The sequence below is a fragment of the Pelodiscus sinensis genome, chromosome 18 (genome assembly GCF_049634645.1).
Source record: "Pelodiscus sinensis isolate JC-2024 chromosome 18, ASM4963464v1, whole genome shotgun sequence".
Classification (NCBI taxonomy): Eukaryota; Metazoa; Chordata; order Testudines; family Trionychidae; genus Pelodiscus; species Pelodiscus sinensis.
Window position 1 is genome coordinate 18,156,598 of NC_134728.1, and position 26,744 is coordinate 18,183,341.

Consider the following 26,744-nt stretch of genomic DNA (forward strand, 5'->3'; position numbering starts at 1 on the left):
TGGACGAGAAAAGCTACATATGTGTCTTGTGTTAAACTGGGCAGTCCTGTTTTGCTCAGGTTTGGCTCCCATCCAGCACTGAGCCAAATCCAGATATGGTTGGGTCTGGTATCATAGACAAAGAAAACCATTTTGAATGCCAGGCCAGCACCCTAGCAGCATGACCTATGCACTGTGCATATGAGCTCATGCCAGTACATTGGAGGGGGAGGGGGGGAAGGGAGTAGCCTTCAAAATGGCTTCCTCCATGCAGCATGATTTCATATGCACAGTGCATGCAAGGTCATGTCGGCTGAGATAGGGCCGCCTCTTCCCAGAAGTACTGGAATGTCCGCTATTCTGCGGATGTGGCAGTTTCCACCCTATAACGGACACTTTGACTGTGGGCATGTCTACACTACAGCCCATATGTCAGCCCACATATAATAATTACCCTCCTTCTCGCCATGGTGCACATGCTTACCAGGAGCGCTTCCACTGACTGAAGAGAGACAGTGTAGGAGGACAAAGAGCCAGTGCTCTCAGCTCTGCACATCTTTCTGCCAGAACCTCAGCTATGCCAGGCGGGAGCAGAGGGCAGCCACCTTGAACTTCTCAGCTCCTCCAGGAAGGGGCAGGGCCTTGGGCAGCAGGGGCAGAGCCAGGGTACGGGGCCCTCAGCATCATCTGAATGTGCCACCTGGGGCTCTGCAGTGTGCAACATGGGGCTCTGACAGCAATTTAAAGGGCCCACTGCCACTCCTACTGCAGCAGTGGAGGTGGCAGCAACTGGAGCCCCAGTTTGCTTTGAATTGCTGGGCCCTGGAGCAATTGCCTGTCTTGCTCCTCTCCCCAGGCTGGTGGGCCTGACACAGACACTGCACCCCCCTAACTACACTGCCATGAGTTCAACGCCACCCATGAGGGTGGAGTGATGACATCAATGTGGTAGGATACTTACATCGGTGGGTCACGTCTATAGTGTGTGCACTGGCCTAATTAGGTCAATGTAAGCTGCCTTACGTTGACCTAACTGTGTAGTGTAGACCAGCCCAACTCCACCACGGAGAGAAATTCAGAGTGGAAAGTCAGATCAGAATGCAAAATTTGGGTGCATTGTCACTCCCCTTCAGCCCACTCTAGAAAGTAAGGTCACTAAGATCACGTCTTGATGTGGATTCAGATTCTCCCAAAATACTGGGGAAGACAGATTCAATGTGAACCTGAGCTGGGAAGCTTGGATCCACTTGCTGTTATTTGTTTGTATTGCAGTGGTGCTTAGGACCCCAGTTGTGGACTAGCACCCTGTTGTGCTAAGTGTTGTACAAACAGTATCGTTCTTCCTTCTCTTAAAGCTCCAGTGATGCAGCTCAGGCCCATTTATAGCTAGAAGACAGCAGCCTCTGGCTAGCTTAATTCATAGCCTTACCAACTCATTCTGACGTTCATTAGCAGTAAACATTTACAAGGCGGAGCATTGGCTCTGCAGTCCTCAGGAACCAACAACCTCATCTGCCACAGCACAGACAAAACTCTTCCTTTGCTTACACCCGAGAAGCAGTCAAGGAAACAGTAATCAGGTTACAAAGAGGTCTGATTCATTGGGTCGCTCTGCTGTTTTTACTGTTGTACAATCACTGCTGTCCCCCGTCACCTTGGCCAACAAAATCAGCTATCAGCCTGCAATATAGAGGTGAAAGTGAAGTTGACTGTCAAATATACCCTGCAATTGCTAGATTTCAAGTACTTCAGTACATTGCCTGCACTCTTTTGTGCGTGCCAGCTTCAGCGTTGTCTGTACTCCACCAGAGACCAGATAGTAGTCGTTCTCCTGTTGCTGTGCTCTTAGCTTGACAGCCCTGTCCCACAGAGTTTTGCTTTACTTAAGTTTTATTTTTGGGTGTAGAAACAAAAATCAGCATCCCAGATCACTTTCCCCCAGCAAGTTTAAGAAAATTAGCTTCAGTCTATTTTCCAATCAGTGTAAGTCTTTTACACGTTCCTGTTTTCACCTAAAATATTAGTCCTCCCTAGACTGAAATGACCTCTTGTCATCAGGAAGAGTGTTATGTTTGCATATGAGGTGGCTGCATGAAATCGACAGGAAATGCACATACAATATGTTTTTGATACACTGCCTGAACGAACAAACGTGTTGATAAATAAATCAGCCTGCCAGTTCAACCCACTCCTTGTTATAAAGGAAATGACCCTTTAGAGCCAGTGCCCACTTCTTTCACCTCAGTGCTATTTTTAGTAGTCAGAGGCTCTGAAAAATTTCCATTGAAGATCTGCTCCTCTCATTTCCTGGGTAGAGAAAACAGGAAGTCCTTTAAGCTGAGCCTAAGTAGATTTTGCATGAAACTAGAGCAATCTCACCTCCCACTGGCTGTTCGATTGCACTGCAAAGCCTCTGAACCACAATAGATCAAATAACCTTCAGTTGTAGAGTCGTTTCTCTGAACTTGCACAAGTGGTTATGAGCAGAAGCTGACATAAGATGTGGCAAGTGGAAGTTTAAGCATGCGGAGATGGTAAAAGTTCCCTTCACTGTATAATAGTTTTTTCTGGCATGCCGCTGCTTTTCAGTAGGCGCCTCCACCAATCAAAGCGAGGTCAGGCATGTAAAAGCATATCCTGACTGGAATTAGGAAGAAGGCTACATTCTTAGCTGTACTGCCAGTGGAATTTCGGTGCACTGAGGGGTAGGAGCCCTGAATGCATTGAACTTACTACTGTTCTGTCACATGGCGTGAGTAGAATTTAGGGAGTCCACATCCCAGCTATAGCAGAAATCACAGCTCACTATATCCTACATGTATTTTTCCCAGAAGGTCACTATTATTGTATGAAACACCAGTTAGTTTGTTACATTGGCACTGCACCTTTTAAGCAGTCCTTGCCCTTAACAGGTTCATTTGCTACAGAACATTAACATATGGCACGGAATGTTTATTCTGCTGTTCAATTCATTCGCTAATTGATTAAGAAGGGGTCCGTGTATTTCTATCTCTTTGTAGGCCCGCTTCGGAAAAGCATCTCCTTATTCAGATAGAGTAATTAAGCATGCACATAAGTTCTTTCCTGAACTGGTATCTGCCATTCTGTCTCTCTGCCTCTCCTTCTTTCTGTACAGTGGCTTGGGGCAGAGGATTCATACTATTTTAAGAGAATAAGGGTATGTCTACACTACAAAGTTAGTTCGAACTAACGGACGTTAGTTCGAACTAACTTTAACAGGCGCTACACTAGCGCTCCGCTAGTTTGAATTTAATTCGAACTAGCGGAGCGCTTAGTTCGAACTAGGAAAACCTCATTTTACGAGGATTAAGCCTAGTTTTAACTAGCTAGTTCGAATTAAGGGGTGTGTAGCCCCTTAATTTGAACTAGTGGGAGGCTAGCCCTCCCCAGATTTCCCTGGTGGCCACTCTGGCCAAAACCAGGGAAACTCTATTGCCCCCCTCCCGGCCCCAGCCAGCAGACCCTGCACCTGGCATGGATCGAGCCACCCACCTGATGCCCCCCAGCCCTCCCCCTCTTCCCGGGACCATGGTGGCGGCTCCCGGGAGCTTGCCCGGGACCGCAAGAGGTGGGCACCCGCCTGGGCTAGTGCGGACATCGTGGACCTCGTCCACGACCTCCGCACTAGGCACAGGAAAGTGGTCGGCTAGGGCAGGAGAGCTGCCAGCCTGGCCACCCAGGAGCAGGTGTGCATGAAAATCAAGGTGGTCCACTGAGACCCCCGACCCTGAGCCCTGAGCTTACAATGGCCATCCTGGGTCAGACCAAAGGTCCATCTAGCCCAGTAGCCTGTCTGCCGACAGTGGCCAACCCTAGGGACCCTGGAGGGGATGGACCGAAGACAGTGACCAAGCCATTTGTCTCGTGCCATCCCTCTCCAGCCTTGCACAAATCTTGGGCAGGGACACCACTCCTACCCCCGGCTAATACCAGTCCATGGACCCAACCTCCATGACTGCTTTTAGAGACCTCTATCCTGTCCCCCTTCTGTCTCCTCTTTTCTAAGCTGAAAAGTCCCAGTCTCTTTAGCCTCTCTTCATATGGGACCTGTTCCCAACCCCTGAACATTTTAGTTGCCCTACCCTCTCCCACCCTCTCTCTTCCCCTCTCCCACCTCCTTTTCCCAGTCTCCCCCAGTTTTGTTCAATAAAGACAGATTCCATTTTGGAACACAATTGTCCTTTATTTTGTACATCAAGAAGAGGGGCTAGGGAAGGGTAAGTGGAAGGAGGTGAGGGAGGAATGGGGTACGAGCCCCCGATGGGGAGGACTGGGCTGGCTCTGCGGGCTTCTGGGGGTGGAGCTCTCCTGCAGCCCCCCAATTGTCCCCTCTCCCCAGATGGCAGCCTGCGGCAAGTGCAGCCGGGCTGATGGCCGAGTGCTGTGATGTGCCCAGTGTGGGTAGTCCGGGCAATCCAAGCCAGGACTTCTTTGCAAGCGGGACACCCCTGAGAACTGTCTGTCTGGGGTCGGGGTCGGGACCCTTTAAGCACAGCCCTCGGCTAGCCTGAGACAGCATCTCCACGCTCTAAGTCCTCCTCTGATGCCCTGCCGGCACTGCTTCTGGCCATCCTTAAGCCTGGTTCAGGGTCCACTCTGTGTGGACATCCTAGTTCGAATTAGCAAAACGCTAATTCAAACTAGTTTTTTAGTCTGGATCTGTTAGTTCGAATTAGCTTAGTTCGAATTAACTAATTCGAACTAAGTTAGTTCGAATTAACGTTGTAGTGTAGACGTACCCTAAGTTCCAATAAAATTCAAATGGCTATTCTGAGTCCCCATACAAGAAAGCATGCCCATGGTTGTAAAAACAATTAGAGATGGGCCCATTTGGATATGGAAATGGATCTAATTCTGAATTTTCTCCCAAGATCTGGGGCAAGTAGAGAATTTGGATTTGGTGTTCTGGATTAATTGATCTGCAATGCATCTCCAGTAACTGCATGCAAAAATGAATATGGTATTTTCTATTGTGAGCATACAATTTGCACAGTTGAAATAGGTTTGATCATAGATCTGGGCTTCTAAAGTTCTGAATGTTTGGTTATCAACAAGAATATACCAAAATTGACTGAGAAGCCCATATCTTTATAAGTGTGCACCTTATTTGCATGTGCAACTGCCATGATTCTGACAGCTTAAACTGACTCCACAAATAGCAAATTTTGGCAAAAATATGCACACACAATTGCTGTGCCAGACACAAATCAGGTATCGTCGCCTCCAAATGAGATGGCTGTTCATTGTCTCCATTTTGGCAGTGAAGATATGGCTGTAGGTTTTGCATTAGTTGTTCTGGCAGGGTCTGATGCTGCTTTGAGTAGGTATGTCTTAGTGTGTGGAAGGCTTTCTGAGTTGGGAGGGTAGGGGATTCTGAAGATCAGAAAAGGCAGTGGGGCTTACAGACTCACCAGGCTGACAGACAAGGCAGGAGGGCAGTTGCAGGCCTGGGACAGAAGTATGCCTGAGTGTACTGCGTGGAGTTCCAGTGGTGATTAAAAAGCCCGGGGCTCAGGCCACTGCTGCTTCTGCAGTAGTATTGAATTGCTGGGCCCCTGGGCAGTTGCCTCCTTTGCCCCCTGTTGAAAGGCCTGAAAAGAGGGAATCCAGGAAAACCATTCCCCTCTTCTGGCCTTCAGACAGCTCCCCAACTGCATCAGCCTCACCATCAGAAGAAAGCTCCCCATGCACTAGGAGATAACTCAAAGCAGCATGAGACCCGGCCAGAACAACTGATACAGCAGCCGTATCAACACCTCCACAACATACCTTTCAAATCTGTAGGTGTTACATGTGCCTATCATTTGGGGGTGCCTCCTGCAGTGCACTAAATGCCCCAATAAGAACTTTATGGAAATAATTTTCCAGACCTGACAAAAAGCAATTTGTAAACTTGAAAGCTTGTTTCTCTCACCAGCAGAAGTAGGTTGAATAAAAGAGACTACCTGACATCTGGGGACTGACACAGCTACAACACTGCATACTAGAATAGAACCCCAGGGTTATGAATGCAGAGTTACAAGTTGACTAGTCGATCACAGACAAATATAATACTGTTAAACGTAAGCTATTTTAAAAAGGGATTTTTTTCTTTTGCACAGTACATTTTCAAAGCTGAATTAAGCCAATACCAATGCTCAGGTGTACTTTTGAAAGCACAGTCATAAAGTTTTCTTCAGAGTTATGAGCATTTCAGAGTTATGAATGACCTCTCTTCCTGAGATGCTCATAAATCTGAGGTTCAACTGTATATGACAACACATAATGTTGTTTGGGGTTTTTGCATAGAAGAGCAAGAAGTGAGCACGCTAATTATGTTGCGCTTTATTATTAATCACTAGCACACAATATCAGGAATAATAAATGCACGAAGAAGCATAGAACATTAAATTTGTACTTTTGTGGTATAAAGAAAAATATGCTGTCACAAATAGGTTAAGGTCCAATTTTCAGAAAAATATTTTTGCATATAATATACATGCACAGAATTTTCAATGCAAGCAGACAAGTTTGGCATGTGTAAAAATGCACCTCCCAAAATCTGGTACATCACTTTTCTAATTATTTTTATTTCATCTTGGTAAGCATGTTAATATCCACTGACTCTTTGGGACTTTTTGTCTATGAAGCAAGAAAAGAATTATTTTTGCAAGGGACATCAAATGCATGATCACAGGGTGCAAAATGCTATTCTGGTTTTATAGTTCTTGACATGTGCTGAACACTCTAGAAAAACAGCAATACATGGATGTTGTCCCAAAATGTTTACCATCTAAAGAGACAATCCAGTGACCACTTTCAAGAAGGCATAGTCCAGGATAGTAAATAGCATACCAGTATCTAGACCTACACCCATAAGTGTTTGCAGAATCAAGCCCTAGTTTAGATATGATGCAACAAATGGAGTTAACCAGTATGGACAGGACAAAGATTAAAGCAAATAAGAGCATGTGGTTACAGAGTTAAACATGTGCACATTTTGGTGATCCAGTTAGAAACTGAGCTCTGTGCTAGGGGTTGCTTTGGCTTCCCATCACTTTAAGAACATGCTAAATCTTGTTCCCTTTTTTATTTCACAGTTAATGAAATTATCAGGAAGGAGTTTTCTGGACTCCCTGCCAGAAATCAGACGTAGAAGAAGAGAATTGTGAGACAACTTTTACTGAATCCTTCCATAACTGACCTGTTTAGATCCTTCCACTGCCCCTTCAACCTCCTGCTTCCTTAATGGCTCATCTCAAGGCACCGATTCAATGAAAGGAACAATGTATTGGCATCAAGCTGACAGCCTTGACTAAGCAACTAGCCACCTCTCTCTGTAAACATCAAAAGGACACCCTTCCTTTAGTCCAAAGATTGTATTGTTCTCATATAACATGATAGCGTCTTGCCTGCTGCAAAAATATCTGTATCATAATAATAAGGGAGAAGAAAGGCGTCACTCCAGAGCTCTGTGCTACACCAAATGGAGTTATATATTAGCACTTAAATAGATGGAGATGGGAAATAAGGGTAGAAGGAGTGCCTGCATTTCATATAATATTAATAACACTTTGCATTTAAATAGCTGCATCTTTCCATCCAGATCTCAAAGCCCTTTACAAACACAGGGTACATATTCTTATTCCCAATAGTATCAATGGGTGTAACTAAAGCAGTGACTTGCACAAGCCAGGCCACATCTACGCTATGGCCTTGTCTCCACTATGCCAGGGATTGACGCTGTAGCGATTGATTCACTGGCAGTTGATTTATTGCTTCTGCTTAGATGTGATAAATCGATCTCTGAGCCCTCGCCCCGTCAATGCTGGTACTCCACCAGGATGAGAAAAGTAGTCTGCGTTGACAAGAGTGCAGCCCCCACCAACCTTACTGTACGCAAGATGCCGCGTTAAGAACATCGACTTCAGCTACGCTATTTGTGTGAGAAGTCACACAGATTGGAGTGATGGCGGGGGTTAGTGCAGACCGGCCATAAGGGTGCTACATTGATGGAAGATGTTTTTCCATTGCTGTAGGTAATCTACCTCTCCTAGGGACAGTAACTAGGTTGATGGAAGAATTCTTCCTTAAAACTCTATCCTAGAGGTTAGGTCAGCATCACTATGGTGCTCAGAGCACGTCGACGTTTAAAAGTAGACCAAGTCTCAGTCTGATCTGGGAACAGAACCCAGATTTCCTGACTGTGTCACACCAACTGTAGTTACCACTTAAATTCAGGACTTTCTTTGCTGTTTTTGAATCAGAGCAGATGTGCCTTTGAAGGAGAGGGATGCTTAAAGATAATTAATTTAAAAGAGCAATCAAAAATTTCTAATGTATAGCCCAATCTATTGGAGTTACAAATTTAAGCAGAATTATGCCCGTGAAAAGACTTTGTGATTGACCCAAATTAGTGGTTAGCCAATACACTGACAGTTTTTAATATTTTTATACTATAAAGTACTGCTGTTTATTTTTATGTAGAACCTATCTACAATTCATATCTGCTCTCATTTAGAAGCCACAACATTTAACCACGCAAGCTGCAGGGGAAAGTAATTACATCTAAAAGAAGATACACACTTTTACCTGTCTTTTTTTTTCTTTTGCTTTGAAAAACCAGTAGCAATTTACAGAAAGGCTTAACTTCCTTAGTAGTCTAAAAAGTTAGCTATGTACGACTACTATTGCAAACACATAGTTGGAATATATTGTACTCATGAAAGCTAATCACAATAAGAAGCAGAATACAGATAATATTTGCTGTTTGCAGTTGTACAGTTAGTAAGCTTATCAAGTTTCATGCTTTTCATTTTTAGTGTGTTATTGCTTTCCTGACAAGATAAAAAAAGATGTCATACATGGATAATATAAATACAGTAAGGGCTAACCATAATATTGCTGCAAATATGTAATAATCTTTTGTTAAATTAATGAAATCAATATCCTTAAGGGTGTTAGTAGGAAATTTGCCATGCTAGAGATCACTCTAGAAGGCACACTAGCTAAAGACTCAAGGGTTTCAAAGCAAAGATTGAGAGTACCCATGTCTACATGGTGACAGCATGAATTAGGTTGTAGGAAAATATTAGATCAGCAGAACATCCATAGCATGCTTTCCCAATGCTGCAAGAAAAATAAGTGCAGCTACCATCTCCTTTCGCCCGGTATAAACACAGGGTTTGGCACAACTGTTCTTCGTGAGTATAGTGACAAATATATATTTTCTGCCACTAAATTCTATCCCTTAAGCTATGGAAATCTGTCTTGGAGAGAGTTAGTATATATCACAATCAAAATCTTGGGTCTTATACAACTTGGGATCTTTGGAGTATTTGAAATCAGAATTTTGCTAATGGGTAAAATCATATACCTTTTCAGAAATACTATATGTGACTATCACACAATTCTTCCAGCCACAATGTTTCACTCCGCCATTCATTTACCTAGCTACACATGCTCCATCAGTAATTAATACCTGTGCCCAATAAATTCAATAGACTTTTTTGTCATTGGCTTCCTTGGGAGCAAGCCTAGAGCTTTGCATATAATTAATTAAAAATTACCTAGATATAGTGGAATTATTTTATATTTTTCAAGAACTTTACATGGTATGTTTTTAACATGTTTAATTTTCTCTGAGACTCTATTTGAATGTATTGCTATAATGATGCCGTGTACCACAAGATATTCTAGCCCTCCTGCTCTTTTAAAGACAGATAAAGTATCAGGGATAACATCCCATTGTTTTGAATTGTCTTGGCTCTCAAGAAATTAAGTCATCTTCCACAAGTTGTTTATTTCAGCTGACTTTACTTAAACAAGTGTCCAATCCAAAGGATTCCAGTTTCACACAATTTGGGCATAGAAATATTTAAAAGGTACCATAAAAAATTACTTGGCAGACTTTTCCCCATATGGACTCTCTTTTTGTTGGATTTTAATAAGCAGCACAAAGAAGTATGTGAACTAATTATTTATTGTGGTTTACACAATAAATTGGCTAGATGACATGTTCTACAAAAACACTGCAACTTATTAGGTGATAGTCTAAAAATAAAACCCCAAGAAGGGACAGGTTTTCAACAGCATTATAGAGACCAGTGCACCCCTGACTTGGATAAGTAGAGGGGTAATTGCACACACAAATCCAGTAGGAACCTTGGTTATATCAACATACAATTACCCAAATGAAATGTGAAATCAGGGTACATGTGTTCCCATTAAGCGTGACTCGATGTTTTGGCACTGCCCCGAAACTATCATTTGAGTATCCCGAATCATTTCCCCATTTTACATATTAGACTCATCTTACCAAGAGCCATAAATGTATAAACCATACAGAAACTAACACTTTGATCCTTACAGTGGGACACCCACTGACATCTCACTGTAGGATCTGCCTGATCAATATGCTCTCTCTCCTATCTTGGTGGAAGGCTTGTTTTTATTTTTAAATCCATTGATCTTACATTTTCCTTCAAGACCTAAGCTGTGTAGGATGGGATAGTAATTTTATGGCTTCAGGGGTTCTACTGCTGCTTGCATTAAGCTGGATGAAAAGAAATGCTTTTCTTCCTAAGTTTAAGACATAGCTAATTAACTTTTAGATGTGTTTGTGTATGTTCCTATATACACATATGTTCTATAGTTGGGTTGCAGTCCTGAAACTGGCACCAAACGGACAGATCCCTGAACCTGCATGGTGTCAGCTAAAGAATCAAGGCTCTTCAAACATGTATATAATTTAGACTACATTTTAGTGGTTTTATTTACAGCTACATGACATCTGCCTATGCTACTGTATCTGCTTTTCATCATTTTATATGCAAATCATTTGATAAATAATATAGTCTTAACCAACTTCATATTTATTTCTGGAGAAAGGGAGGATCCTAACAGAGTTATGCATTTTTGTCTCTTAAAAATGTTATAGCTATGCTGAATAGGTTCAAAATACATAGTACTAAATTATTTTCTTGCTGAGCAGTGGTTTTCCAGTATTAATATTGTTACATAAATAAACATTGCTCTCTCTGAAGAAACATTTGGTTCACCTTGGAAGAGTTAATAGCATTTGTGAGTAATTTGTTCTCACTTTATCTGGAAAATAGCCATATTTGCACATGAGGAAATTCTGTCTTTCCTCAGTTATCTGAATGTTTCACCACAGTGCCTTCCTGCTATTGTACCAAAGGCCCTCCAAATGTACTGAATGCAAGGTGAACAACTCTAATGCATTTTCCATCAATGTTATACCATGTTAAGTACATGGGGCTCATTGTAACTCAAAGTTCGTTTAGCTGCCTTTTATTCACCCACACTTTTCCATCATAGCTTTGACCCTAAATTACAGGATGAGCTCCTATAAACTGTTGCATCAATTATATAAATACATAAAACTAAATAATCATTCTAGATACGTAAATAATCTGAAAGAGTAATGGGGGTTGACAGCTACAAGGAAGATTTTTTTGGTCAGTTACAAATGTTGTAAGTAAGTTTGCCAGGGGAGTGATTGCTTGTGACGAGATTTGTAATGAAATATGCAGCCTGGTTTTGTTTTTCTCCATGAGAATGAGCAAAATGGAAGATCTGAACAGCAGCAGTGGATTGAAAGTGTCTAGTGAAAGTGTTTTTATTGGTAGAAAGAATGTAGAAGAGCCATTTTTTGCACTTGCTTTATTTGTATCCATGTAAATATGTATTACTTCCATTCTTCCTGTAGGAATACACCATTTTCTGAATGTAGTATATTTCCAAAGACAGTACTATGTTATTCTCTATTGTATAAAAATGCTGCTGCTTGATAATATATCTAAAACAGTTCTCAAAATTAGCTAGCATGTTTTTAATATATTTTATAATCCATATCTTAAAAAATAAAAGTGTTTATGCTTTTTATCTACCCCAAATATGCAACATTTTTTGCATTAGAAATAGTATTTATAAAGGATTGTTTTGTATTTTTCCATGTGGATTAATTTCTCTATGAATTTGCTATTGAAATTTTTCCTTGTAAGAGAAATGATTTCAAGTTGGTATTTGATAAGTATTCCAAAGACTTCACACATGTTTCTTAACACACTCTTTTTCAAAGAACTTCAATGTGACTTGTTTTCCCCTGAATTACTTTCCAAACTGTTATTTATCACAGAACAATTAATGTCTGCCTACATTTAAGATATAAAATTGAGTCAAGTACCACTGGATTTGACACATTTTCTATTCTCTGGTGGCTCAAATTAGACTTGACATTGAATGTTTGTTATTTACACAGTTTGTGCTTATGACTTAGAAGAGGTGCCTACATTGGGTTTAGAAAAAGTGGACCACAGATTTCTAAAAGTCAGTTACTTATTGTTTCCTATGGAATTTGTGAGTGTTTTTGTATGGTCCATGATTTCACACATGTAATTTGAAAGCAGTTAGTTTGCCATCAGACATGAACATGGATAGACACCAATGAGCTCTTAATACAATATGAAATATCCACACCTTTGAACATTTCACATGAAGTTAGCATACCTTTCTCTTACCTGTGTGCTACTGTGTAATCCCAGTGAATGCCAGATGATAACAATTTGCTTAACCAGTATCAATCATCTTATTACAGACTATGTAAGATTTGTTTTATCTATTTTTTACAAGTTTTCCTTGTGTGTAATCTAAAGAAATAAACTGGTACCTAACCAATGTTGCAATAAAGTTTCAAAACCAGGTGCTTGTAGCTGTGTACAATCATATAGACTGCCAATGAGGGGCAAGCAGGGACAAAGTTTATATTTTGAGTTTCCTTCTCTAACTCCCCTAAAACTGCTAGAGGATTCCAGCAATAATGATTTATGCAGATGCTATATGGAATATACTGGGTTTCCAATCAATCCATATATCTGTATTAAGTATTAAGGACTAAACTGCAATGCATATACTCAAGATGAGCAGTCGCTCGTTAGTGCATGAGTAATCCAATGGGTGAAGTCAAGTATTATTCAGTGTCAGTAAGGATGGCATAATTGGGCAATAAGTAAATCAATTAAAAATAACCATTGCTGGTAATCCCCATATTCCCAGGCTTGCTGCTCAAGTCTCAGTCTCTATGTTCTGCAAACACTCAGCATTAAATGGAGACACTCAACTCATGTAAGCAAATGACTTTCAAACAGACATTTTACTGTTAAATTGCTGGCACAAAAATCTAAGTTTAAAACGTGAAGAGCGGCTTATATCCACACACATTCCTATGCAAAACATTGTTAACCTCCAATTCAATGATTTTTCCTCTCTGTAAAATATTTTATATAGCTTGTACTATGATAATTTAGCAATAAATCAAAGAACAACATCTGTGGCATGTGTGTGTGTGTATTTTTAAATACCTGCATGTACAATAATTAGGCCTCATCTCGTAACTTTCACTCTTCTTAATAAGCCCAATGAGACTGCTTTAGTGCGACTCTTTAGGCAAGCTGGTTTGAGGAAGGATTTCAGAATCAGCACCATTGTTTGCAAACTAGGTATTAGTGTCCCTTTGAATCAATGTCTTCTCCGTTTCTGTAGATCAGATTGAATCACATAGTAAAAAGAAACAAGAAAATCCATCCTTAGCTCTCAACAGTCATTTTCTCTTTTCCTAGTAAGAACCAAACAGGCCAAATTAACAGCTGCTCTGGAGAAAATTATGGAATTGAATAAATTTAATTTCCATTTGAGCAAAGTATTCATATACACAATTTACTGTTATTGGGGATGTGCTCCATTTAATTTGTGTTCATCTAAATCCCAACTCTGCAGTTCTTTTCTGGACACACTAAAAGGTACATTTTTCAGACTGCTGTGCTGGAAGGATGCCCAGAAAACCCATTATCTCTGGGTAACAGTTGAGTTTATGCAGCATACGATTAAAGATATTTACCTTAACAAAATCAATATTATCCTTTGCATTTAAAAACAGAAAATTCAAACCATATTCAGTGCATTTGTTGGACCTAGAAGCAAATGCTTTGCTTATTCACAAATGCCTCAGAGCACGAACCATGTGGAAGTTTTTAACTCCCACTACACTGTATGAAGGCTGGGAAGCCCATAAAACAGACAAGCTTAGCCAACAAAGAAGCTGTTACTGGCCACAGGGAACATTTTATGATGAGCAAATATATTGAACACAGAATTTTAGCTGTATTCAGTGACAGAAAAATGCAAACAACTTAACCTCAAAATTCCAGTTAAGGCTGAAAATGTGAGCACCTGAGCTTAAATACATAGGTTGGGCCCAAAACAGAACCTTTCCATCTACGACAAATTTTCATTTTTAACTGTAATCCTCCTGGATTTTGTAGGTTTAAATCAGATCATTTATGCCCCTGCGCCATTATACTTTTAGTTAAATTTCTTTTGGTAGCAAAATAAGGAAATACTAAGGAAGAAAGATGCGTGTTTCTAATAACATGTCAGTCTAGTGTGGTAATTTGCAAGCTCTCCTACTCCACTGTGCAAATAGTGATATATACAAGATTTAGACAAAAAACATATTTACTGCATATTAAAAGCCTCTTTCAGCCTCATAATATATAAATATATCATGATGAGTGTCTTGTTCTATAATAAATACCCTATCAGCACCATTGCATTCACTGTACTAAATTTAAATGGTTTGTCACTAAGGCCCCTGGCAAATATATTCTAGACAACCTCTTAAATCTTATTAGTTATCATGGTCCCACTCAACATGATGACAGCCTTGATAGCATGAAGATGTGAGAAAGAGAGGCTATCTTCCAGTTCCCCCTGCATGGATGAGAAAAGCAGGGCATTTCATTTATTAGCAACCAAGAAACTTGTTAAGGAAAGAAAAGCCTATAAGAACCACCATAACTAAAAGTTATATCTGCTGGCACAGAAAACAGCTGAGGGTTTTAAAAAAATTTTGTGAGGGGTGAGGGTGGCTGTAAACTTTCTTTTGTAGATAAGGCATGAGTTACTGTCAAAAATATGCAACCTCCCCACTATTCAAGGGAGATTAAAGTAAATATGTTACCTATCTTTGGGAAAGACACTAGTAATAAATCTGGGAATTACAGACCAATGAACCTCACTACAATACAAAATGTGCAGAAAAGCTCATTAAAAGCAGGTTTATAAGGCAACTAGAACAGTGGGAAAGATGGCTTCTTCGTGTATCCTTCCTTGCAAGGCTGACATTAGGTTCATCTGAGCTTAGGGACGAAAGCTACCCAGCACACAGCTACCCAGTACCCCCTAGCTGCTGTATAGTGTATTAATACCAGAAGAGATTGCATTTTGGCTGATTGCAGGGATAGGTTTTGGTTCCATCTGTTCTCTTCCCTGACCACCCACCTACAGCAGTGTCTGCTGCTGCTAACTCAGCCCCATTCGAGTTTTGTGGTCATATGATGAAAACAGATTAGCTTACCACATCCAGTACAGAAGAGATCATGCCTAAAACACGCAGGCACAATGTCAAAAGTGGGAAGGCAGTCTGAAATCTGTAACATACAAACACACACAGGTTTAAAATAATTAGAACTGGACAGCTCTGACTTTAATTTCTCTTTGCTCTGTAATGTCAATGCTAGCCATGCACGCAAAGCACATGTTTTCTCCCAGTTCTTGGGGAAACCAAGAAAGAATTTTCTTCTCCTAGGCATTCACCACCCACTGAGTGAATTAAGGTTAATTGGAAAGCCAGGCCAGTTAATGTATCTGTGTCTTTACCAGCAGCCCAAGAAAAGGATGCGCTAAATTGCCACAACCAGGGACAGCTCTGGAGCTTCTTATGCCCCAAGCTACTTGAAATTACCATGCCCCACACAGGGTCAGAGAGGAGAGATTTTGAAGGGCATGTGGGTACAAGTGTCCTTGGCAGGCCACTTTCTGCTACATGGGAGGCGAATTTGGGATTTCTGCTGCATAATCACAGGCCGAATCCTGAGGCTCTGACCCAGTTTTTACTCCAGTAGAACTTCCATTGTCTTAAATGGGAGCTTTGCCCAAATAAAGGCTGAATAAAGTCTGAGCCAGGGCCCCAGAACTTGGCTTGCCATCCACTGTCCTAAAGTCATGTATGTGTCTAATGGGGATAATTAGGAGGTGGTGTTTTTTAAAAGCACTGTGCTCTGTCTAATGCGCATGCCTGGTCTGTTACATTTGTGTATATTGAGTTCTCACTAAACTTAATGCCATCACTAGAAATGGCATGACTTACTGAGGAACAATGTGGAGTATCTGCTAGCACTGTGCCTGGCAAACTGGAGGGAGAGACAGACTAGGCTGACTCTCAGACTGGAACTCCAAGGCCAGCTTTGGGTTTTAATTATTCACCACTGGTCCTTTTCTATCATAACACCACAGAAGTCTTTTGGATACAAAAGAAAGGAGAGAAATCAGTTCTTTAATCTTTAATAAGGCTCCTATTCCTTCTCGTACTAAAGTTTTTAACAGTTTCTTATGTTAAGGCTATTTCTCCACCACTGCCATGCTAACTTGATGGTTTTTCCTGGTCCATCTGTCTGATTAACAGTTTATATAACAGAAGCGATGAGGAGTCCTGTGGCACCTTATAGACTAACTGAAGTGTAGGAGCATAAGCTTTCGTGGGCAAAGACCCACTTCGTCAGATGCATGTAGTGGAAATTTCCAGAGGCAGGAATAAATATGCAGGCCAGGATCAGGCTGGAGATGACCAGGTGGATCCAATCAAGGAGGATGAGGCCCACTTCTAGCAGCTGATCTGGAGATCTGATCTACCTCCAGATCAGCTGCTAGAAGTGGGCCTCATCCTCCTTGATTGGATCCACCTGGTCATCTCCAGCCTGATCCTGGCCTGCATATTTATTCCTGCCTCTGGAAATTTCCACTACATGCATCTGACGAAGTGGGTCTTTGCCCACGAAAGCTTATGCTCCTACACTTCAGTTAGTCTATAAGGTGCCACAGGACTCCTCATCGCTTCTGCAGATTCAGACTAACACGGCTACCCCTCTGATAGTTTATATAACTTCCATTTTTTAAAGGCTCTCGATATATAATTAAAGCACAATTAAGATGACAGCACATCAAGGGAAAAGAACTGATCACATGCTGTGGTATCAGTGCATTCCATTGCATCTCTGACAACACACATATGTAAGGGAATAAGGGGAAAGAAGAAATCCTAAAATCAGTGTACAGATTAGCCAGACCTTGGGCCCTAGAGCATAGGAGAAAGCAAGTGCTACGTTCTTGCTTACTTGCTGACTACAAATGGGTAGAGCTTAGGTTCCACAATCCCATATACTCAGATGCAAGGGGCACTGTAATTTGTTTCTGAAATAGAATAGCAGCCAGGTACTGTAGGTCCCTTCCCCTGCTAAATAAAGAGGAAGCAATAAAGAGGAGCCTTTTGGAAGACTCTCAGAAATTCTCCTACAAACTCTTAGGCTATGTCTACACTATAAGGTTTTTGTGCAAAAAACAGCAGAGCATCCACACCTCAAGTGCGTTTTTGTGCAAGAAAATCAACAGAACAGAGAGCTTTTGCCAGTAAAGTTATTCCTCGCGCCACAAGGAATAACTCCTTTTTGCGCTATGGCTCTTGTGCAAAAAGGCAGGTGTGGATGCTCTGGAGGGGTTTTTGTGCAAGAAACACCTATCAGAAAAAGCACAGATGCTCTTTCAGAGCTTTCTTGTGCAAGAATGTCCATGCAGTGTGGACACTCTCTTGCGCAAAAGCACATCACTTTTCAATACGCTTTGAGGTCTGGATGCGCTTTTGTGCAAGAACTCTTCCGCAAAGGGCTTTTTGCACAAAAACCCTGCAGTGTAGACAAAGCCCTAGTGATTGCCTACAGTGTCTGCCCTCAGAGAATATAAACTTCACTGAAAACTTGTGCGGACACTTATTCCGAATTTAAGTTCTCTTAAATCTAAAATGAAATGAAACAGAATTAAGGTGATATTTATTCTGAATGATGTTTTTTCATGCAGGAGTTTAATACAGTTGAATTCTCCACTTTAAATTCACATCTTTATTTCATTCTGGTTAACTTTTCTGACTGTACCCAATAAGACAAGTCCATAATGAAGCCCCATGAGTAACTCTGGAAGGAGTCAACTATTCATTCCAGTTATTTATTTTTTTCCATTTTTATTTACTTACATTTTACACTAGTAGGAAATCTCAGAAGTTGCAACTCACATGATTTATTTGCTAAAAATGTGATGACTACAGAAATCAAAATTAACACATTAAGAAAGAAAATTATAATATTTCAGGACAATAATATTGTATGCTATCCTATTGGTTGCAGACTAGAAAAGAGTGAAATATACAGAGACGTAAGCCGGAATTTAAAATACTAGATCAGGACACACAAACTCTGGCCTCATGGGCCAGTCCCAGCTGGAGTGATTGTAGCTGAAGGAGCTATAGGGAAGTGGAGCGAGCACTCACTTCACTTCTCCCATGGCTCTTGCTACTGCAGGAAGTGAGGTGGGGATATGACCACTGCTGGTGTGCAGCACCAGGTCCCCCTTGTGATACAAAAAACTGTCCTGCTCGGGGGACAGAACACCATCAGGGTAGGGAGAGGGTGGGATGATGGAGGGAAGGGATGAGGCTTAGAGCTGGTAATTGATAGGTCCCTCCCCCAGCCCACCAGGAGTCCTGGGCCAGATTGTGCAATCACTCCAGCCAGAATTGGACTATGGGCCAGGAGTTTAGGACCACTGCTTTAGATAGGAATCCCTTTACACTTGGAACTCATTTAGATCTGCATTCAAATGGTGTGGCTGAAAATTCCATCACGGTAGAGAAGGGACAAATCTCAGCGTTCTAATAAATATAAATAGGACATACGTTAATACTGAGGTAGCCAGATGCAGACAAATGCTGTGGTTCTCACAGAGTCTCCAGCACATGCACTGACTCAACACAGTTGGGCTACATCAACACTGGCATGATTTTCCGCAAATGCTTTTAACGGAAAAGTTTTTCCGTTAAAAGCATTTGCGGAAAAGAGCATCTAAATTGGCACAGACGCTTTTCCGCAAAAGCACTTTTTGCGGAAAAGCATCCGTGCCAATCTAGACGCGGTTTTGCGCAAGAAAGCCCTAATCGCCATTTTCGCCATCGGGGCTTTTTTGTGCAAAACAATACCGCGTTGTCTACACTGGCCCTCTTGCGCAAAAGAATTTGCGCAAGAGGGCTTTTGCTCGAACAGGAGCAGCATAACATTTCCGCAAGAACACTGACAATCTTATATGAGATCGTCAGCGTTCTTGCGGAAATTCAAGTGGCCAGTGTAGACAGCTGGCAAGTTTTTCTGCAAAAGCAGCTGCATTTGCAGAAAAACTTGCCAGTCTAGACGCAGCCTTGGTGTTTATTTGGAGGGAAAACAGATTGTTACTGATGTTTACTATTACAATCAAACCCTTCCCTGCTAACCTATAAAAGGAACTCATATTTGGCCTATGTCACATCATGCAATCCCAACTTTGTAGCAAGCAGTGAAATAGTCTATAACATGGTACCTGTATTGACGCAATAGTAACAGACTGCTGAGTGAGCCTGGGAGGAACCAAAAAGGACACTGTCCCATTGTTTTCCAGAATACTTGCATATTTATTATATAGATAACATGTTTACTACTTGCATGGACATTTTTTTCTAGAGACTTAGACATGCACATCTAGAAAAATTTGGAGTCAAAATACTTCTAAAGTGATAGGAAAGGTACTTTCCTTAGATTTACTATTGGGTCTTAGGTTTGACCCATATCCTCTTTCAACGCTCTAAATATATCCAATAATACAGATGACTGCTTCCATGAAAGGAAAAGCTATTTTATTAGTCAACCGGGGGCTTTAATATTGAGAGTTGGCTGAAGCACATTTTTATAGCAGTGTTATATAACCTATTGAAAATAGGGTACTGGATTAGTCACAAACTCTTGACTGTATTAGCACTAGCAAGCACCTCAGACTAGACTAAATATTGGACTCCAATTTGCTTCTCAATCCAGGTTTAACAGATTATGAATTTACAAGCTTTCCCAGATCAGCCCTGCTGGAGAGAGCTGTGGGCGAAAGAAGACAAGGGAGCTCTTGCTCCTTGAAGTCTGGCTGCTGGTGAACCTATTCCGGTCACCTGAAGAAGTGGGTTTTGCCCACAAAAGCTCATGATACCATCTACATGTTTTGTTAGTTTTTAAGGTGCTACTAGACTATTTGTTGTTTTTTAAGTTTTTCCTGTTACAGACTAACTCGGCTACCCCTCTAAAGCATTCACTGCATCGTTAGTATTGAAGTCTCTCTCTCTCTCATTTCATTCATTCATTCATTCATTCATTCATTCATTCATTCATTCAAACTGTTCTAAAAATCAGAATTCCTGCTGGCCATGTACAAAAATTTTGCAAGATACTGTTCTGGCTTCATTTTCCTTACAAGAGCCATACAATACAGAGCGAATTGTCTTTGAACCAGGCCCACATTTCTTACATTATCAAGACTTTTATGTGTGATTGGGATATGAACTATGCTCTCATGCAATGGCACTGCTCCCTCTAGCTTGTACATTGGTGCCAAAACAAAAATTGTTCTTTCGGCTTCACAATTTTTTTTTCTTTTGAGTAAAAAGAACTGTTGCCTCCATTTAAACACAAAAGCCTCGGTAGAACTGGTGGTCAGGATTCCGTGCTCTGCAGAATATCACTGCCATCTGGAGGACAGTAATGATCACAGCTGCCTTGGTGATCTGAATCCAGTTACATCAGATGACTCATATTAACAAGCCACCACGTGAGCATGCCAAGCATCTCGCTGTATTCTCAACATGTGCGGTTGTTTGTGTGCAGCTAAAGAGAAGAAAAGCCCCAAGGACACGATGAAAACCAGTGAGAGAGCTGCACTCTATTAACTCATCACCTCCCCAAAATCTGAATTCAGCTGTGTTCCCAGGAGGTCAGTTAGATAGGCCATTAATAAACAGAGAGAGGCCTGAATGAATGCCCCATAGTGTAAGCATCATATCACTGGGAGCTTTGAGCTGGGCTTGCTGAGGAATCTGGTGAACAACCTCACTACTTGAGAGCAATCCAGCGGATTCCTAGGCAAAGCAGTTGTTAAACTGATATGATGCAATATATGTAGGAGAGGACTCCTGAGAGAGGAAAGAAGATATCTGCCCCCACACTCTGCAGAATTTGCCTGTGTGGATCCCTGGGCACCACATAGCAAGTTAATAAATTTTCTCTGCCCAATCCCCTGCCTGCACAAAGGAGAATGTGGTAGTGACTCTGCAAGTCGAAGATCAGGTAGATCTGAGGAAGTGAGTCTGGCCCATGAAAGCTCATCAGTAGGCCTGCAGGTGTCCAGTATTCGCAACCCTAAAGGCCTGCCTTCCGAAGTGTCTCTCCATGCTGCCTGTTTGCAGGTGCTACACTGTTTCTCTTTTAATCATACTCTCTTGCTTCCTGTGGGTCTTCACTAGGTTGACTGCCTTCACCATATTTCACTTATCACATACTGGGTAATGACACAAGAGGACTCCATTCTTATTAAACTGTCTCTAAACTATATCAACAATTAAAGAGCTGTTGTAATTGCAAAGTGGCACTCTAGCCATGTGAACACAGAGGGTATGTCTAGACTTCAGGGTTGTGTTTTTTTTAAGTAGGTTTTTTTTTCAGAAAAACAAAAAACAAAAAAACCCCACAAACTTCCTCTGCGTCTAGACTGCTGCCACATTCTTTCGAAAGTAAATCAAAAGAACGTAGCAATGTTTTCAACTGCGGAAAACCTCATTTTACAAGGAAGAACACCTTTTTTTGAAAGTGCTCTTTCAAAAAAAGGCACTATGTAATACAAACTGTGCTTTTTCGAAAGAGAGCATCCAGACTGCCTGGGTGCTCTCTTTGAAAAAGCAGCTTTCTTTTTCGAAAGTACTGGTTGTAGTCTAGACGCTCTTTTTCAAAAGAAGCTTTTTCAAAAGTATCTTTTGGAAAAGCCTCTTTCGAAAGAGACTTGCAGTCTAGATGTAGCCAGACTGACTTTCTGTGTCTTTCTCCAGATTCTTGCCTCCTGCAGTGTTCACTCAGTTCTCCAAGTAAGCAGCAATAACTCAGTTGTACAGCTGGGGAAAACAAAATACAGGAATCTGCCCAAGTTTACATAGCAAGTTAGTGACAGCAGCAGGAGCAGGTGTGCTGTTTTTAGGACTAGGTATTATTCACTAGGCCACTACCACAGCAGCTTCATACAGAATAACAGACCTTGAAGAAGAACTTAGTTCCCTTGTACAAAACAAACAAGGAACAGTATTCTATTATTTCACACTCTGTTTTCTTTGGAAGATGGATTTAATGCTGTATTACATTAAGGATTTGGTACCAATTAATAAACAATTAAATGAATGATTATTACATTCCTTAGCAATAAGTTAAGATAAACTTTTGAATTCTTCTATAAGAAGTCATATGTAAATAAGATCCATTTTGTCTTTATTATTGTCCAGCATTAATCTTTTTCACTAAAGTTGTATCAGATAAGGCCAACTCCCATAGTCCACGTGGGGACCCTTCGAAATAGGAAGATTACTGATTTTTTTCCTCACCATATAACAGATACCCTCAGGAGAAGGCAGTGGCTCACCCACTAAGGAGAGATGGGATGTGCAGGAATAGGGATCCTGTGAGAAAAAACATCAGTGGCTGAGTCTGGTTGTGATTTAGAGGAACTCCACGTCCAATAGATGATGACAGTATCCCAACCAAAAGTTACTCAGCTAGGATGCGTCTTCACAGAACCCAAAACATTACCAAATTTTGAAATAATGCACTATTTTGAGACAGCCCTTAACTCTCATGGGATGAGGGCTACAGGGATGCCAGAATAGTGTGCCCATTATTTTGAAAAATATTTCAAAATAATGGGCACGTTTAAAAAACACAGGGTAGCTATTTTGGGATACCTTTGCTACCCTGAAATAGACCCACTGTCAGCATACCAGAGATGGATTTCATGTTCTTAAAATGACCTCTCTCCTGGCAATGTCTCAAACCAAAACACAAGCTCTAAACATCTCTGAATTTTGGGCTATTTGAAACCTGAATTATGTAGCTTGGTTTTTCATTCTGTCATAGGACCAGATGCAGCTTGTGGGTCCATCAGGTCTGAAAGTTTTTTATGAGAATTCTGGCATGTCTGTTTTATTAGGAGACTAGGTGGCAAAAGCATTTTAAAAATGAGAAACAGAATTTCACAAAGACCTTGATATAGGACACAATGTTTTCGAATCCCTTAGCTCGGTGTTTCCCAATTTTATTTGGCCATGGAACCCTTTTCAGCTTAAAAAAATTTCAAGGAACCCCTAGGTTTGCCAGGGTAAAATTTGTCACGCCAAAAAAATAAAGAAAAAAAAGAAAAAAGAAAGACCCACCAGAATTTGTCAAACCCCGTCAAAAAGAATTGGTTTCTTCAGAGGGAACCCTTACTTTCGCTTCTCTGAATCCAGGGGTTCCACGGCGCACCAATTGGGAAACACGGCCTTAGCTTGATGTGGAACAGCACATTTAAGACTAAAGCCCAGATCCCTTGGGGGAATTCAGACAACTAGGCTGTTTCAATCTTTGAAGATTTGGTTCTGAGAGCTAATTATCCTGAGGTGGTAACATTCAATGTGTATTCATTTAAGGACCCTTCCATGAGAGGCATTTGAGAAAATGTGTATGAGTAATCAGATTTTGAAGTGAAATGCATATAGCACTGGCAATTAAATTCAGCCCCTTCAACCTGGCCACCTTGAGTCCAGCTTATGCATTTTTCAATGATGAGAGATTCCCAGGCCAAGAGAAAGAAAACTGTCCTCTGTGGCTTGCCCTGAAGACAAGCTCTGTATGGGTGTATCTACATGGCAGCATTATTTTGGAATACCAGCCATTATTCTGAAATAACAATGTGAGCATCTACACAGCAATTCTGTTATTTCGAAATAAATTTGAAATAATGGACAGCTTATTCCAACTTCTGTAAACCTCATTGCACAAGGAATAATGCCTAGTCTGAAATTGCTATTTCGGAATAGCAGTAGTGTGGACACTCCACTGCTGTTATTTCGAAATAGCTCCTCCCCAGAGCCATTCAAAGTAATTACTTCCAGGTGTCTTCAGGGGCTCTAAATCGAGGTAGCATGTCTGCATTAGGGGAGCCTGTCTCAGACTAATTTTGAGGCTTCCCTGTAGTATAAACATGCTATTTCAAAATAAGCTATTTTGGAGGATTTCTTCCAGAATAGCTTATTTCGAAATAATTGTGCAGTGTAGACATACCCTATAGCTCCCAAACTTGTCTCTCACCAAGAAGAGTTAGCCCAATAAAAGATGTACTGTAAATATGAGCTGAGGTATGATTTACCATGCGTCCATACACTAACTACTTGGCTAAGCTGCCTTCCTTTATGCGACCTGGTCCTCCAAGAGAAAGATTTCCAGGATTCCATGTTCATATTTGGATATGGCTTTAACGGAACTCAAATTACACTCATTTTTGCAAGTGCAAACCTCAGCTGGAACGAACTCTGAGTCAGTGGTCTATCCTAAAAATATAAAACTACACACATTGAATAGTGTTTAACTTTTAAAAGAGAAATAATGTGTAGTTCTCATTCAGCATTTTTCATCCATAGAGCTCAAAGCACAGCTCATTAACCCCGAGGTGCAACTGAGACATAGAAAAGTGAAGTTGTTTGTTCAGGGTTATGCAGCAGCACAGTGACATAGAACTCAAATCTCCCAAATCCCAGTCCATTGGCTCAGATTACTAGTTTTTCAAAAAAATCTAATTAGGCTTCAGATCCATCTTCCTGAGGTGTGACATCTGCAAGAGACTGGATCCCATCATTTGAAGACAATATTATTCTTATTACTGGAAGGCGAAGCAAGCACTGTAACAAAGGTACATATACTAACTATGCATGCAAGCTGCAGTTCAAGTAGTCATTGTTACTGTTGGCACTGGATATATGTCAAGAATGTTAGTGCCAGAAACACCCTTGTTATTCTGCTGTCCCCCACTTCTGAGTTATGGTTCCCTCAGCACAAGTGAAAAGTATCCACTTTGCTTACTGTGTGTGTGGTGGAAAGTAGGATTTCAGGGATGGCTGAAATATATTCTTAATGCAGAGACAGCAAATTCCACACGGATTTTCTGCCCAAAGGACTCCAGATTTGTACATAAAAAAGGCAAAGGGGTTTTGTTAAGACGAGGAACTCAAGGTTTGTTTTCTGCCCAGCAATAACACTTATTGCTAATTAATATCTCTTATGATAAAGGATCTCTCTTCAAAAAGTGGAATAAAAATCCACCAGATAGTAAAATAATAGCTATGACAATAGAATTACTTTTACTGCCTTCCAGTGGTTTTATGATCATTGTTATTTTTCCAACCAAATTTATCTTATTCATGGGACTGGAGATGCTTATCTCTGACAGAATCATAAATGCAGTGTTGGGATGTTTCTCAAATCTCCTTTTTGGATTCTCTGTCATTTTAATTCTACCTGAGTTATGGCTTTCCAAAGAAAGTGACTGAAACCTCATCACCCGAGACACTAAAAAACAGGACAAGGCTGTAGGAAATATACCATAGGGAACAATCCTACACCAGTGAGCAGGGATGGGCAAGACATACTGTAAGAGGGCTTATCTGATTCCAGAATTTATCAATCATTGCACTATTTGTAGCTGAGATTATTAAATTCTGGGGTTTATTCATTTTAACATTCTTAGGTGGCCTGGGAGATTTTCATACATACTTTTCCTTCTGCTTATACCTACACCAAAAATACTTGCTATCCAAGAGTCTTTCAGATGATTCCATCTGGAAACTTGATGTAATGCATTTTTTTGTTTGCTTGATTGCTTTATATGAAACATGCAGCTTTGGGGTTCTAACTGCTTGCTCACTTTTATAACAACATCTGTCATCTCAGGTGCCTCTTAACAGTTATGCAATATTATAGCAGACAGATCAATTAAGAGCTTGGATGCCACCTTCAGACTTCAGCCATCTCTCCAGAATGCTGCCTTTACATCAGTATCTTGGAATCAGTTGCACGGCTTGCCATTATCTAACTTTTGTCTCTTTTCAGTAGTGGCCACATGTTGTTATTCTCTGATGGCTCCTCTTAAGTGAAAAGAATCTAGTATTAACCCAGCTCTTAGTAACAGCACATCCACATCACAAACACCAGCAAATGTCAGAAATGGTGCCAACTATAACTAATGTTGAAAGCTTTAACAGGGTTGGGGAAGGGAAAGGGAGGAGGGAAAGGGGTCAGGAACAAAAAGAACTAGAGAACTGACATGGAGACATGGACATGCTAGGATGGCAGGGGGTCAGTACTAGACTTCCTGCAACCATAGGTACGGGCCGGAGAAACACTGGCTGGGAAGAGTGGGGGAGGCTGGCAGTGCCCACGTTGTACCTGCTGTTGTGTAGAACTGAACAGAGCTTCTGTCTCCAAAAGGTCCAGCTTTCACCAGCACTAACTTGGAATGTTATTTAAAGCTCAGTCCCTTAACACTTCCTTTTCTTTCATACACTGCTTTGTGCAATTTTAATATCAGACCATCTTCTTCAGCTCTCGGTGAAGCCTGCAAATCCCTACCGAATATCCAAGAACCCAGTTCCTTGTGCTGTGCATTTCTGCCCATATCAGGAGATTGAATCCACTGCGTGCATTTTTAAAAACAGTTTGTTCAAA

General features: G+C 41.1%; 1 protein-coding gene and 1 long non-coding RNA gene across 9 annotated transcripts in view; one reads left to right on the forward strand and one right to left on the reverse strand.

Moving 5' to 3' along the window:
- The window catches only part of NFATC2 (nuclear factor of activated T cells 2), a 145,306-nt gene extending 134,293 nt beyond the window's left edge, over nt 1-11,013 (forward strand). For all 8 annotated transcript variants that reach the window (XM_006129435.4, XM_006129436.4, XM_006129437.4 and 5 more), the window contains one exon: nt 7,080-11,013. In XM_006129435.4, coding sequence (XP_006129497.1) covers nt 7,080-7,135 — 56 coding nt within the window. In that variant the 3' untranslated portion in view covers nt 7,136-11,013. The remainder of the gene's footprint in view (nt 1-7,079) is intronic.
- A 1,205-nt stretch (nt 11,014-12,218) lies between these two features.
- LOC112546877 (uncharacterized) overlaps nt 12,219-26,744 on the reverse strand; it is a 151,027-nt gene continuing 136,501 nt past the window's right edge. Inside the window, exons 6-7 of the long non-coding RNA XR_012896519.1 lie at nt 15,416-15,488; nt 12,219-13,536 (exon numbers count right to left, since the gene is read on the reverse strand). This is a non-coding gene — a long non-coding RNA (uncharacterized LOC112546877). The remainder of the gene's footprint in view (nt 13,537-15,415; nt 15,489-26,744) is intronic.